At 52.3% G+C, this 15,854-nt stretch overlaps 1 protein-coding gene across 1 annotated transcript in view; it reads left to right on the top strand.

The window, feature by feature from the left end:
- The first annotated feature begins 593 nt into the window (after positions 1–593).
- Positions 594–15,854, top strand: part of IRS2 (insulin receptor substrate 2) — a 37,765-nt gene continuing 22,504 nt past the window's right edge. The window contains exon 1 of the mRNA XM_029604880.1: positions 594–4,274. Within this exon, the coding sequence (XP_029460740.1) occupies positions 998–4,274 (3,277 nt within the window). The 5' untranslated portion in view covers positions 594–997. The remainder of the gene's footprint in view (positions 4,275–15,854) is intronic.

The raw sequence follows: 15,854 nt of genomic DNA, 5'->3' as shown, positions 1-15,854 counted from the left end.
TTAATTCCTACTACTGTTTCAAAGAAATCTTTCATTATTTTTTTTCTCGACATATAGATGCACTTCGATCCTGGGGAGGGGGGGGGGTGTAAATCACAGGATTTAAACAAACTAGGATTTAAAAAAAAATGTGTTTTCCCAAATGTTCCCTCTCTGGTTGTTATTATCGCCGAGCGCACGTAGGACTCTGGAGGAAGAGAGAGAGAAAAAAAAAAAAAAAAAAAGCCCTGATCTGTGGGAAATCGCGGGAGCCCAACGCTGATTTGCTCTCCCTCTACCTTTCCTTCTTGGGGGGGGTGGCAGAGCGCAGGAAGAGGAGGAGGGGGCGTGGTAAAAAAAAGGGGGGTGGGATGAGTGTTTCCAAAAACCCCGCCCCGCGGGCAATCCTCCTCCTCAGCCAGTGGCTCCCTTTCCTGTCCGTTGGCCGGCGATGACCAATCCGGCGCTGGGGGGGGGCTGGGCTGCTCTCTCTCCCCTCCTCCCGCGCGTGGCCCGCCCGCGCTCGTCCTTTCTCTCCCGTTCATCCCCCCCCACCCCTCCTCCTCCTCGCTACCCTCTCGCCTCGGTAACTGCGTACGTCACGTGTTGTTTTGCTCTTTACTTCAGTCACTCCGCGCGCGCTGTGTTATTTACTGTTAAACTGCAGCCCGTAGCAGCGGCGAGGCTGACAGCAGCAGCAGCAGCAGCATCGGGAGGATGCGACCCGCTGCAAGCGACGCGGTGTGCCAGAGCCGGCGAAAGGAATAGGGCACGGATGTGAAAAGGAGATTTTTGCTCCCCGGCACCCATTCATCTTAATTTTTTTTTGGATTTCGTTCCTGATTAAAGGAGGGTGCAAAAAAAAAAAAAAAAAGAAAAAGGGAAAGAACCCCGCCCCCCTCTGCAAACTTTTGAATCCAAAGTGAATTCCAGTAAAAAAAAAAAAAAAGGGGAAAAGCGAGAAGTCGGTGGTGGTGGTGGTGCTTGTGTGTGGGGGGGGAGGAGGAGAGACAGGAGAATGGCAAGTCCGCCGGCCAGCGGGCTGCTGCTCCCCCTCAGTCCCGGCGGCGGCGGCACCGCCAACCCGAACAGCAACAACAACAACAACAGCAGCGGCGTGAAGAAGTGCGGCTACCTGCGCAAGCACAAGCACGGCCACAAGCGCTTCTTCGTGCTGCGCGAGGCCGGCGGCGAGGGCGGCGGCGGCGGCCCGGCCCGCCTGGAGTACTACGAGAGCGAGAAGAAGTGGCGGCAGAAGGCGGCGGCGGCCAAGCGGAGCATCGCGCTGGACTCCTGCCTGAACATCAACAAGCGGGCCGACGCCAAGCACAAGCACCTGATCGCCCTCTACACCCGGGACGAGTACTTCGCCCTGGCGGCCGACAGCGAGCAGGAGCAGGAGAGCTGGTACCGGGCCCTGACCGAGCTGCTGAGCGAGGGCCGCGCTGGAGGCGGCGGCGGCGGGGGGGGCTCCTGCCCCGACGGACCCTTCCCGGGCCACCCCTCCTGCTCCTCGTCGCCCGCCTCCTCCTCCTCCTGCTGCCTCCTCTCCGGCGCCGAGGACCTCAACTACGGGCTGATCACGCCGGCCAGCGCCGCCTACCGGGAGGTCTGGCAGGTGACCCTGAAGCCCAAGGGGCTGGGGCAGAGCCGGAACCTCACCGGCGTGCACCGCCTCTGCCTGTCGGCGCGCGCCGTGGCCTTCGTCCGCCTCAACGCCCAGGCGCCCGCCGTCACCCTGCAGCTCAGCAACGTCCGCCGCTGCGGCCACTCGGACAGCTTCTTCTTCGTGGAGGTGGGGCGCTCGGCCGCCACCGGGCCCGGCGAGCTGTGGATGCAGGCCGACGACGCGGTGGTGGCGCAGAACATCCACGAGACCATCCTGGAGGCCATGCGGGAGCTGGCCGAGTTCCGGCCGCGCAGCAAGAGCCAGTCCTCCTCCTCCTCCTCCTCCGCCTCCAACCCCATCACGGTGCCCGGCCGCCGGCACCTCAACCACCCGCCGCCCAGCCAGACCGGCCTGGCCCGCCGCTCCCGCACCGACAGCAGCAGCAGCAGCGCCACCGCCGCCTCCTCCTCCTCCTCCAGCCCGGCCAGCAAGTTCACCTCCTGCCGCATGCGCACGGCCAGCGAGGGCGACGGACGCCCGGGCCCGGCCGCCGGCAGCCCGCTCAGCCCCGGCGCCGCGCGGCCTCAGCACCTGAGCCGCTCCAACACGCTGGGCGGCCGGCAGGGGCCCAAGATGGTGGGGCCGGCGGGCGGCCTAGCCCACAGCCGCTCCTCCTCCTCCTCCATCATGCCCGCCTCGCAGTCCCCGCCGGCGGCCACCAGCCCCGTCAGCCTGTCCTCCAGCAGCGGCCACGGCTCGGCCTCCGACCCCCTGCCGCGGCCCTTCAGCTGCAGCGCCTCCGCCTCCGGCTCGCCCAGCGACGGCGGCTTCCTGTCCCTCGACGAGTACGGCTCCAGCCCCGGCCCGCGCAGCGCCACCCCCGAGTCCCTGGCCGCCGGGACGACGCCGCCGCCGCCCGGGCGGGAGGGCGCCGGCGAGCTGTGCGGCTACATGGTGATGGAGCGGCCGCTGCGGGGGGGCTGGCGGCGGCCCTGCCGCGAAGAGGCGGAGGCGGAGAAGGCCCAGCGGAAGCGCACCTACTCGCTCACCACCCCCGCCCGGCAGCGGGCCGCGCCGCAGCTGTCCTCCGCCTCCCTGGACGAGCGCACCCTGCGCGCCGCCTCCTCGCCCAAGCTGCCCTACCACCCGTACCCGGAGGACTACGGCGACGTGGAGATCGGCTCCAGCGGCAGCAACAGCAGCAGCAGCAACCACCACCTGGCGGCGGACGACGGCGGCTACATGCCCATGACCCCCGGCGCGGCGCCCCCTGCCGGCCAGGCGCCGAAGGGCGAGGACTACGTGCCCATGAGCCCCACCAGCGTCTCGGCGCCCAAGCTCATCCTGCAGCCCCGGCCCTGCCCGCAGCAGCAGCAGCACCTCCACCACCACCAGCGGCCCCTGAACGGCCACAAGAGCGCCTCCCCGGCCGGCAGCTCCCCGGAGGACAGCGGCTACATGCGCATGTGGTGCGGCTCCAGGCTGTCCGTGGAGAGCCCGGCCGGCGGCGGCGACTACATGAACATGTCCCCCCACGACCACAACTGTGCCTCGGTCACGCCGCCCGACTTCTTCGGCGGCGGCGGCGGCGCCCACCTCCCCAAGCCGGCCCCCCCGGCCTCCCTCTGCTACGGCGCCCCCCTGCCCGCCAAGAAGGGCGACTCGGATCAGTACGTCTTCATGAACTCGCCGGGCCAGCGGATCGCGGAGGAGCTCGCCCGGCCGCCCCCCCCTCCCATCATCCACCACCACGCCGTGCCTTCCCCGGACGCTTTCTTCCAGCGGGCGGCCCGGCCCACCCGCCTGGCGCTGGACACCGTCAGGACTTTGCCCAGCATGCACGAGCACCCGCTGCCGCCCGAGCCCGGCAGCCCCGGCGAGTACATCAACATCGACTTCGGCCGGGGGGGCCCGCCGCCGCCGCCGCCCTCCCAGAGCCCGGCCTCCTCGCTGGGCTCCGGCCACCACCACCAGCGCTCGCCGCTCTCGGACTACATGAACCTGGGCTTCGGCTCGCACTCGCCCAAGGGCGGGCTGGCCTCGCCGGGCTCCCCGGAGGAGGAAGAAGCCATGTCCCCCGCCCCGGCGCGCCCCTTCCTGCCGGCGGCCGACGGCGACTACACCGAGATGACCTTCGGCGCGGCCGCCACGCCGCCGCAGCCCATCGCCGCCCAGAAGCCGGACGGCGCCCAGCTGGCCAGCCCCGCCGCGGGGGTGAAGCGGCTGACCCTCGTCGACCAGCGGCCCGGCGGCGCCGCGGAGGCCTTCGCCCGGCCCCCCGACCCCGACCGCGGCGCCAAGGTCATCCGCGCGGACCCGCAGGGCCGCCGGCGCCACAGCTCGGAGACCTTCTCCTCCACCACCACTGTGACCCCCGTCTCCCCGTCCTTCGCGCACAACCCCAAGCGGCACAACTCGGCCTCGGTGGAGAACGTCTCGCTCCGGAAGGGCGAGGAGGGGCCCGGCGGGGGCCAGGAGGGGCCGGGCGGCGGGGCCGGCGGCGCCAGCCCCATGTGCCGCCACACCTCCGCCGGCTTCCAGAACGGCCTCAACTACATCGCCATCGACGTGGCCGAGGAGAGCCGGGGCTTCGCCGCCGTCGCCGCCCTGCACGGCCTGGACATCGGCGCCTACGCCCGCCTGGGCTTCGGCAGGCACGGGCTGAAGGAGGCCACGGCTGTGAAAGGTCAGTGCCCCCCGGGACCGATGGGGGGGAGGGGCGGTGGGGGGTTGTGTGTTTTGTGTGTTGCTGACCCTCCGCATACAAGGGCCTCTCCCTCCGATCCAATTCTGTACGTCTATATATATACGTCTATCTGAGGTATATATAGACGGACACACTCCGGCGTTGTCCGTGGTGAAACACAATCGCAAGGTTTTGTTTTACACAAACCCCAGCCCGGGCTTTGTTTTTTTTTTTTTGGAGAAGCAAAGTGTTTTGCCTTGAGTCAGGTTAGTTCATGTTTCCTGCCCTTTAAGTAGAGAGGGAGCATCAGATGGAGGGGGGGAGGCAGCCTCTGTCCCAGTCTGAGCTCGTCATAGTAACAAAACAACAAAAAAAAAAAAGTCACACCACTCTAAGCAACTCACTGGGCAGACAGGAGGGACCGTTTTGGTCTTTATCTTATGTCTTATACCTTGTTATATGTAACTGCTTTTCTGCACTATTGTTTAAATGGTAAAGTTTATTATAATTTCACCCCTGTTTCTTGTGAACCAGCATGATGGGACCACTGTCTTGAATGTTGGTATATAAAAAACTTAAATAAATAAAATAAATGTCATTTTACTAGGCTAATGTGCTACAAACCTAAGCTTCCTCTTAAGGTAATTGTTTTAATTGAAAAAAATAGATATATATGTGGCTCTTACCATTTTTGGTTTGTTCAGCATTGAATGATGATCGTGTGTGATGCAGCCCTTGAATCACAAGCTGGCAGCTTATTTTGTTTCCAGAATTAGGTTCCTAGATACAGAACAGATTAACCAGGAACAGTTCTGGTTTTGTTTTGTTTTTTTGCCTGCTCTTAATATTAAGGAAGTTAGTTTGTGTTAAAGATTTTCACTGGCCAAGTATGTAAATTCAGTGGGGGGAAAAAACCCACACCAAACCATTCTTTAACCGAACAGGGTTCCCTGTGTCCCCGCCACCCCAAGCTCCCTTTTCCCACCTTTTCTTATTATTTTATCCGTGCAGAATGAAGCGGGGTACCCTTTTTTTTGTTTTTCCAGTTTGCTAGCCTGGGTGGGTTTGTTTTGCTGGCAGCCGGCACCATGCAGTGAAGCTGCAGTTACTTCTCGCATTTGTCATTCAGAAAAACCGCTTTAGCAAATGCCCTGAGCCTTTTTTTTACGGGACACCCGATTCAGCCCCAGCAGCTTCCGACAAATCCTTGGCTGTGAAATAACTCGAGGTGGGCACAGAGGGTGCCGGGGAAAACCGCTGCATGGGGCGCCACAATATGTCAGGGATTAAAAAAAATTAATAATGGCAGCAGATTGGGGGGGGGGGGGGGGGGGGAGGATTGCTATTTTATTTTGTGTTTTTTCCCCAGGTTTAAAGAAAGCAAATAATCTCCACTCGGCTACAGTGACTCGTGAAAGGGTCCCTTAGGTCCACAGGACAGCATTAGGACTAGAAGAGGGGGGGGGGGGGGGGGGGGGAGAGATCAGCAAGACCCGAGCTGGATCCGGTGTCGGGGGGGGGGGGGGGGAGATCACTAAGACCCGAGCTGGATCCGGTGTCGGGGGGGGGGGGGGGGAGATCACTAAGACCCGAGCTGGATCCGGTGTTGGGGGGGGAGAGATCAGCAAGACCCGAGCTGGATCCGGTGTCGGGGGGGGGGGGGGGGAGATCAGTAAGACCCGAGCTGGATCCGGTGTTGGGGGGGGGGATCAGCAAGACCCGAGCTGGATCCGGTGTCGGGGGGGGGGGATCACTAAGACCCGAGCTGGATCCGGTGTTGGGGGGGGGGGAGATCACTAAGACCCGAGCTGGATCCGGTGTTAAGGGGGGGGGGAGATCAGCAAGACCCGAGCTGGATTCGGGGGGGGGGGGGAGATCACTAAGACCCGAGCTGGATCCGGTGTTGGGGGGGGGGGGGGGAGACCACTAAGACCCGAGCTGGATCCGGTGTGGGGGGGGGGGGGGGGAGATCACTAAGACCCGAGCTGGATCCGGTGTTGGGGGGGGGGAGAGATCAGCAAGACCCGAGCTGGATCCGGTGTCGGGGGGGGGGGGGAGATCAGTAAGACCCGAGCTGGATCCGGTGTCGGGGGGGGGGGGATCAGCAAGACCCGAGCTGGATCCGGTTGTCGGGGGGGGGATCACTAAGACCCGAGCTGGATCCGGTGTTGGGGGGGGGGGGAGATCACTAAGACCCGAGCTGGATCCGGTGTTAAGGGGGGGGGGGGGAGATCAGTAAGACCCGAGCTGGATCCGGTGTTAAGGGGGGGGGGAGATCAGTAAGACCCGAGCTGGATCCGGTGTTGGGGGGGGGATCAGCAAGACCCGAGCTGGATCCGGTGTCGGGGGGGGGGGGATCACTAAGACCCGAGCTGGATCCGGTGTTGGGGGGGGGAGATCACTAAGACCCGAGCTGGATCCGGTGTTAAGGGGGGGGGGGGGGATCAGTAAGACCCGAGCTGGATCCGGTGTTGGGGGGGGGGGGGGGGAGATCAGCAAGACCCGAGCTGGATCCGGTGTTAGGGGGGGGGAGATCAGTAAGACCCGAGCTGGATCCGGTGGGGGGGGGAGATCAGCAACACCCGAGCTGGATCCGGTGTTAGGGGGGGGAGATCAGTAAGACCCGAGCTGGATCCGGTGGGGGGGGGAGATCAGCAAGACCCGAGCTGGATCCGGTGTTAAGGGGGGGGGGGGGAGATCAGTAAGACCCGAGCTGGATCCGGTGTTGGGGGGGGGGGGGGATCAGCAAGACCCGAGCTGGATCCGGTGTTAAGGGGGGGGGGGGGAGATCAGTAAGACCCGAGCTGGATCCGGTGTTGGGGGGGGGGGGGGGGAGATCAGCAAGACCTGAGCTGGATCCGGTGTTAGGGGGGGGGGAGATCAGTAAGACCCGAGCTGGATCCGGTGGGGGGGGGGGAGATCAGCAAGACCCGAGCTGGATCCGGTGTTAGGGGGGGAGATCAGTAAGACCCGAGCTGGATCCGGTGTTAAGGGGGGGGGGAGATCAGCAAGACCCGAGCTGGATCCGGTGTTAAGGGGGGGGGGGAGATCAGTAAGACCCGAGCTGGATCCGGTGTTGGGGGGGGGGGAGATCAGCAAGACCCGAGCTGGATCCGGTGTTAGGGGGGGGGGGGAGATCAGTAAGACCCGAGCTGGATCCGGTGTTAGGGGGGGGGGGAGATCAGTAAGACCCGAGCTGGATCCGGTGTTGGGGGGGGGGGGGGGAGATCAGCAAGACCCGAGCTGGATCCGGTGTTAAGGGCCAAAGCAGCAAGGCAGAGCCAGGGCAAGCACACAGGATCGGGATTCGTCCTGGATCCCCTCTCCTTCTCCATGCAGGCAGGAGACATAAATCGAGCACTCGTTAAAAACAAAACAACCCAGCAGGCCAAATTAAACGCAGCTTGAGAGAGGGATAATTAGACGCGTTCATTTTCCTCTGCTGCAGTTTCTGACGGACAGGTTCATCAAGGGCCGCCCAGTGGAGATTATTTTAACATAGGCACGATGAAGTCTTACCGAAGTTAAATCGCTTTTAGGCTACCACTCAAGCGATCTTTCAGCCGAATAGGTCATTACCCGAGCAATTCTGTGAAGCGTTAGCCTTTCCATTTGTCTTTGGGTTTATTGGATGCACTCCTTGCTGAATTCCTTATGATTTTGTCATTCAAAATTTCAGTACACCAACATGCTTAGTGCAGTGCTTGTTTATGGGTTTACCAGCTTGAAAGATTTGTGTATATTGGCACAGCAAACCCCTTTTCTTAAAAAAAAAAAAAAAAGTGTACTTAAAGCAAGCGATGTTAATTTAGGACATTTTGGACAAAGGGCTTGCCAGTTCACAATTTCTGACAGCAATGGGAATCATTGGGGGGGATGGGAAGTTTCTGTAAACTAGGAGACAGGAGAGACTATTTTATTTAAAAGCCTCCTCCATTTGCTGGGGGGGATTACAATACAGACTAACCTGAATGACCTTAACTCTTCTGTGGAACGTGAATATTCTGGTCTGGTGTAAGGGGGCAGGATGAAACTATTCTGGTTTGGTCACAACTGGATGCTACTGGTATCTAAGGCTGGTGCTTTACTCCCAGTGGTCGGTAGCAACTAGGGGAAGATGCTGGTGACAATAATAAATAGCTTTTATCTTTTCAAATACTGCCTTCTTTGGATTTTTGTTTCTCTCACTTTCACTGTAAATGAATCGTAAACAGATTTCCTTAAGTTATGTATGGCAGGAAAACCTTTTTTAGCTTTTGTTTGGGGGTGCAGCTGCACGTGCCATGCATATGTTTTTGGCATGCTTAGGGTTTTGAAAGCATTAAATGCTAGTACCGTACTAGCTTTTCAAGGCTAAAGTGACTGGAATAACCCCTCCAAAATGCCTGGCTTGATAAATGCAATTTTTATTCAGTGGCTTTTATTTTATGGCTTTTTACTCTCCATAACGCCGTTTAATAGTGCTTGATTATGTTATAGTAGCAAAGGAACAAAAGATGAAGACTTGCAAACTTTTTTTTTTAAGTGCCTTCTAAAGGGTTTCTTTATTTAATCATTGATTGATTCAGAATCAGATTTCTGAACTTTGTCTAGGGAAGACCAACCTGCTCAGTTTCTCCAAATTTGTTTCCTTTCCACCATTCGTATCAGTTCAAGTCAGGCTAATGCTATTCAGCAGTGGGATATGTGGGAAAACATCTGCACTCTGATGATGATCCACGTTTTGTTGAGCGACCTGCATGGGGTGTGGGGGGTGCCAAAGGGGAGTCCCAGATTTGTAAAGTTAAGTGCAAAATCAGCTAAACTTTTCTTTTAATGTTTGCAATCCCTTCTGTCAGCAGTACAAGATTGCAAGCAGTCTAAAGCGCATGGCTGCAACAAGCCTTTCCCATTACTTTTAATAGTCCTCGTATATTTGGTTCGTGTTCCTTTTTGTGGTTGCCAAGGTTACTTTGAATCATTTAAGGATGTAGACACCGTTGAATGGTGGGTTTGTTCTAAAGTGAACCAGAACAGTGGTTGCCCAAGGCTGAGGAAATGCTTAGATTGATGATTGCTTCTGATTGCTCGATGCCTTTTCCGATAGCTTCACGTAAGCAAGAGAGCTAAAGGAATGTTCAGCCTGGAAACTATTTGAAGCATGTTTTTAGAATATTTATTTGTAAGGCATCTATTATGGTTTGATTTCACTATGAATTTCTGTACATGGCGCTGGCGTAGAGGCTGTTGTGAAGGTGTCTTTGCTTTTATTTGATGAAAGAAGGGAATGTCTGTGTTTGGTGGGTTTTTTTTTTTGCTGGGGAATAAAATATCTTTATTGTATAGGGAATTTCCTGCTCGTGCCACAAGCTGTGACTGCAGTTAAGTTAATTCTTTTTTTTCTGTCATAAAAGCAAGTACAGTTCTCTGCCTGAACCGTACAAAATAAGAGTTCATTCTGTTTATCAATTTGCATCTGGCATGATTTTTTTTTTTTTTTTTTAGTGGTTGCAGGTTTGCACATCTGTGGTATATTGCAGGTGTGTGTGTTTCAAAAATGAATGAAACACTGTACAATAGAAGATTTTTGTAAAATCAAAATTGATTTGCTCAGAAAATCTTGAAACCAAATGCATTTTTCTATATGCTGTTTGTCTCCTGAGGTTGCTTAGAATATAAATATTAAAAGTAGCCAGGAAATTCCATCCAGCACTTTTTTTTTTCTTTCCACCAGCACCTTGTAAATACAGTAGCCAGCAAAATAATCCCTTTATTCACCCAGCATTGGGACTGGAAACTCGCTGGTACGTGCTCGCTGAGCTCTCGTGCCATGTGCATTTTCCTTTCTTTGAATGGCACACGAGTGAGACTCTTGTAGTCCAAAGGCGTATGCATCCTTTATCAGCCTTGCTAGTGTACCTTGACAGCCGTTCATGAATGTTTCCTAGCGGATGAAAACTTAAAAACTCTGCCTTTAAATAGAACCTGCGTGGGTCGGGCAGCACAGGCTGAAAGGAGCTTGAATCTAATGAGAAATCTTTTGATTGGTGTATCAAAAATATGGCGGGCTTGAAACCCCATGAAAATACCGGCTATATTTGTTAAGACATCTTTATGTAGTTTCCCGACTAAAATGACATTTAAAAAAAAAAAAAAAACAACCCTAACACAATCATGTTTTTTGGGTTTTTTTTGCGTCATGTCACTGCAGTGCAAGTTTGAGTTTTAGCATGTTCCTAACGTGTATTGTCATGTGCTGTTAGGAAAGTGTGCACATTTTCTGACACGTGCTGGATCCGAATGAATGAAAACGTGGGGCAAAACAAAACGAGAACTGGCATAAAAATCTGAAACAAAATGTCACCGTGACGTACACCCATTTTTTTTTTTATTTTCCATTCACACCCCTAGCAAACGTATATTAGTTTCGTAATTCAAGCTGTTGTAATCCGAGCAGGATCCTCACCCAGCCTTTGCTGTGTATTTTAAGATGCCTGGAAGTGAAATGCTTGGCTGTTGCACATCAGTCATTGTGGTTATTTTGGGGAATGATTGCTAAGCTTGGGTCATTAACCTAGTTAATGATTGGTTTATTTATTTATTTTTTTAAATAACTGCCGTTAGGTTTCACCTCTGGGCGACTGAATAAGAAATCGGTGGTTGGTTTTAGCACTTTCTATTTTAGCTATTTTGTCGTCACGATCAGATTTTGGATTTAGTGATAGTAAAATATATTACTATTTGCTAGTCCTCTAATTACCAGTATTGTAAATAACATTGCTGTTCCAAGCTGGTTAAGCCTCTCGCCCTAGAGTGTCTTGAAGCTGTCCTGGTTTTTCATTGGGGGGGTGGGGAGTAGTTTTTGGTTTTTTTTAAGGTACATCCGGAAGTATTTCGTACAGAGTAAAGAGCATGCAGAATACCTGGTGAGCCAGCAGCGGGGCCTCCATGTTTGAGGAAAACGTCCCGGGGTTTGTTGACATTAGCTGTGACAGTCTGCTCCGTATCCTAGAAGAGAGCACTTCCTTCCTGGCAGATGGCGGGCCCTCGGGGCTGTGCACCTGCCATGGACGAGCAATAGCCTTGCTGTTGACAATAGGCTAATGACTGCAGACCATCTGCCTCGCAGCCCAAACAAAACAGGGGAAAAAAAAAGAATATTTGCCCTTCAGCCAGGGAACGATTCTTCTGAAGAAGACGGTCGTGACAAGAGTTTTGTAGGGGCCGAGGGCCTGGAGAAGACACGAAGTGGAAGCGCCCGGCCCAGAAGAATGCTGGAAGGTTGCGTGCAAATGAAGCCGATCTTTGGGAATTGGCAAAGCAAATGTCGTTCCTCGGTAGTAAGCCATTTCAAAGGCTGTAGAAAAAAATTGGCCCGGTCTGTTTGCAGCAGCAGCAGCGTGCATGTGCGGTTCAGTGTAGGTTGGGCTTTCAAGTGGTACTTTTATTATTATTATTTTTTAATACGGCGTCTCTCTTCTTCCTCCTCATCCTACAAAAGCTGCTTTTTGCTAGTGTGTGGCGTTGGTGCCTTTTCCCCCAAACGGTTGTACTCCTGGGCCGTTGCTCTCATCCTGCCATTATCAGAAGGGGGAGGAAAGAACTGGTCGCCCTCTGCCTTGGTCGTGTGCTGCTGCCTGGCCCAGTTTGAGTGAATGCAGGAGCAGGAACCGGAATGTTTTTGCCTCCAAAATCCATTACAACGGTCTCGGGTTCCCTCCCACGTCAGGTTTTTCTATCTCAGAATGCATCTTGCAGCCTCTGATTGCTACTTTCACTGCCTTCTCTTCTTCCTACCCTTTGCTTTTAAAGCAAGAACAGTGTGTGTGTGTGTGTGTGTGTGTGTTTGGGAGGCAAAGATATATTAAGTAGACCCATTTCTAAAAGCTGCCCCAAACATTCCCCAGTGCTTGTACATTTTATAAAGCAGGATTATGGCGCATTGTTGAGCAGCTTGCTTTGGAAGGCATCGAGAGCAGGGCTGTAAGAACGACGACAAGCTGGCAGACTCAGTTGATGGCAGCGTCAGCAAAACGAGTTGAATACCATTGCCATTCTCTGCCGACCAGCATGTGACGCATACCTACCATCTCAGAAAAGATAAATACTGTAATGTGTGTAAGTTGTACTGTTGAGTAAGTCAACAGTATTGTTTCTGTTGTGATTTGGGAGCAATTAACTTTTTTTTTTTTTTGCTTGGAGCTAATATGGAAACCAGGATGCAACAAACCAAGCAGAAAAGTCACCAAAAGGCGTAGAATCTAGCTCCAAATCAAGTTTAACTAGAAGTCGTGTTTTTGAATACAGAAGCATGGTTCAGCTTTTTAGAGAGAAAGATTGGTTTGGGAACTGGTGATGACGTTGGTGTCCTCATCTACCTTTTAAATCATTCAGAGCCTGGCTGCTCTCCCAACACTAAAACGACCAAGCCGTGCCAGGAAGGAAGCATTCAAGTCCGTATTGGCCTTCTGCAGCTTTAAAACGGCGCAATAAATTGTTTGCTACATCCGAAAGGCTTCTTTGCAGTGGTGAAAAAGGTGTGTCTGCCGAAGAACAATTTGTAAATTTATAGGCATGCCGGTTATCCTAGGGAACTGCAGGCCACTGTGTTATCATTTGGGTAAATGTGAATGTGCGAGTAAGACAGCCTCATAGTCAATAGTGGCAGATGTTTAGGATTGTAACTGCTACTCCTATTAGAATACCTTTGCTGAAACTCCTTTCTTTGTTATAGATTGAGCTAGTTGGCTTTGATCTCGTTGAGCTATTGGTTTTGTTTTATACCCAGCAGATGCCAATTGTTTTACGGACCTACTCGCTTTAACTTGAGTCATTCTAAACGTATTGCATGTTTAATCTTGGCCAGCCGACGTATCTTGAAATGGCTGTTACAATGCCACGAGTCGGAGAGACATGAAATAAGAAATTGTTGCTTTTTTCCTGTGTCGATGGGAGATAGGAAGTCCAGCATCGGCGCAAAAATCCCCAGCGGAGACCAACTCTGACGTAACCATGCTATCTTATTTTATATCTGTCGCTTTGCTCCTGCTTCATGTCTTGGAAACGACAGTGACAAGGAAGCAGAGCACTTTTTGAGTTAGCGTCCACAGAAAGTTCTGGAAAGTGAGCTTTCCCTTTGCCCCCCCCCCACCACCATCTCGGATGTGAATTGGTTTTCCCCTTCTTAACTTACCCTGCCATGGAAAGAGCGGTTTCCAGGGCAGGGTAAGTTATTCTTAGATTAGGACTCCTGACTGACCACCTTAATCGATTTTTTTTTTAAATTAGCCACATAGACATTTTATCTGTCCCAGTCCTAGATTCTCCTCCTCATTACAATCTTCCTAGCATGATCTACCATTTTTCCTCCCCCCATCTAAAGTATCCTCCAGCTTGCTTACCTATTTCTTGAAGGACAATAGCTAACATATCACAATCTGGCAAATTATACTTCATTCATTCATTCACTTTCAGCACTTAACAGTGAGTTAACAGCCTAGAATAATACTCTAGGGCTATTATCCACCTTCTCAGTAATACCAGAAAAATATCATTTCTTAACTTTGAAAATCAACTTAAAATATACAGTAGCCTCTTTCCCCATTTCACCATCACTGGTTTTATTCCGACGACGTTCCACAAACCCCGGCTTATGTTCTGTTAAATCACAAGAAAACTAAGCGGAAATAGACTTTTCTAAAAATTCTTTTTAGACCTCCTCCCATCTGTTCTAACCCTTGACCCATCAGCATATACCACCTCTCAACCAAATCTTCAGTCCTGACACCCACATCCAAATCCGCTAACCAGGTTTCTCATTATCTCACTAAGCGTCTCCTGGTCCACCCTAGCACGGCAAGAACCCCCCTAACCGAGTGATCCGACCCGTTCCGTTAAGGGATCTGAAGCTAAATTCCACCCCATAATGATCAAACCAGGCAAACTTTTCCATTCCCAAAATCGTGAATTCCCCTTCTTACTGGGCCAGTTTGGGAACCAAATAATAAATCGAATATGTGGCTCCCTTCATTGGTTGAACTCATTTCCACCTGCACTAAATCACTAGTAAGGAGAAGAGAAACTGCTTTCCCTTGCGGAAAGCTTCCCGATCTACCTGCAAATGAAAATCTCCCATGCAGAATAAGAATATCTCATGGCTTATGCTAAAATGAATTCTGTAATGTAATCAAGAAACTCTGAAGAACTTTGTGGAGGTGGGCACCCCATGCTCCATTTTTATTAAAATACTTTCACAACCTAGGACGGGATCCATAAAAAGCCATTTAAGAGGTAAAACGTCTCTTAAAAATAAGGGATATGACAGAGGTCTTTAAGATCATGAGAGGTCTTGAATCGGTTATTTACACTTTCGAATAATAGGAGGACTAGGGGGCACTCCATGAAGTTAGCAAGTAGCACATTTAAGACTAATCGGAGAAAATTCTTTTTCACTCAATGCACAATAAAGCTCTGGAATTTGTTGCCAGAGGATGTGGTTAGTGCAGTTAGTGTAGCTGGGTTCAAAAAAGGTTTGGATAAGTTCTTGGAGAAGTCCATAACAGCTATTAATCAAGTTCACTTAGGGAATAGCCATGGCTATTAATTGCATCAGTAGCATGGGATCTTCTTAGTGTTTGGGTAATTGCCAGATTATTGTGGCCTGATTTGGCCTCTGTTGGAAACAGGATGCTGGGCTTGATGGACCCTTGGTCTGACCCAGCATGGCAATTTCTTATGTTCTTATTATCCAAAACAATTTTAGAACAAATTTGAAAAACTGCAGATGCCTGAGAATGACTTATCCACGTTTCAATAATAAATACTAAAATAACATCAGTGGCTAAAACTAAGTCATGAACATCTAACCAATGCTTTTGAAAATAAACACACATTTAATTAAAATACATTTCAACTCCCCATTTTCCTTATTCATTTCACCCCTCAATTTTCCCTTATAATTTCTAGACTATTTCCCCTTCCCAACACAAGAAAAAAATCAGAGACCCCCCCCCAAAGAATATTAATCTCCAGCACCATCCTCCTCTCCGAGATCTCCCCAAGAGGCGACTCTTCCCCCGGCTCACCACAGCAGCTTGTTCAGATGCTTATCAAGCCCCGTGAGATGACAATAGGCAGGAGGAGTCACATTTCAGTGGTGGTTCAGGGAGTAGGACCATCAGGCCAGAGTGCTCTGGGGCTCTCAATGCTGTTAAGTGCACTCGGTTCTCAGTTTTGATAGTCACAGAAGCCAAAGGTCCAAAAGAACATAAGAACATGCCATACTGGGTCAGACCAAGGGTCCATCAAGCCCAGCATCCTGTTTCCAACAGTGGCCCATCCAGGCCATAAGAACCTGGCAAGTACCCAAAAACTAAGTCTATTCCATGTTATCGTTGCAATTCTCTAAGTCAACTTAATTAATAGCAGGTAATGGACTTCTCCTCCAAGAACTTATCCACTCCTTTTTTAAACACAGCTATACTAACTGCACTCATGCCCAAAATAGTAGCAAATGTTTCATTTATTCTGAGATTGATAGGAGAAATTGATGCTGATAATGTACATACCCCTAGAGTTAAGAGTGGGAGAGTCATCCTAGTT

Source organism: Rhinatrema bivittatum, chromosome 5 (assembly GCF_901001135.1).
Source record: "Rhinatrema bivittatum chromosome 5, aRhiBiv1.1, whole genome shotgun sequence".
Taxonomy (NCBI): Eukaryota; Metazoa; Chordata; class Amphibia; order Gymnophiona; family Rhinatrematidae; genus Rhinatrema; species Rhinatrema bivittatum.
The sequence above is the reverse complement of the archived record's forward strand: the minus strand, read 5'-3'. Positions and strand labels throughout refer to the sequence as shown.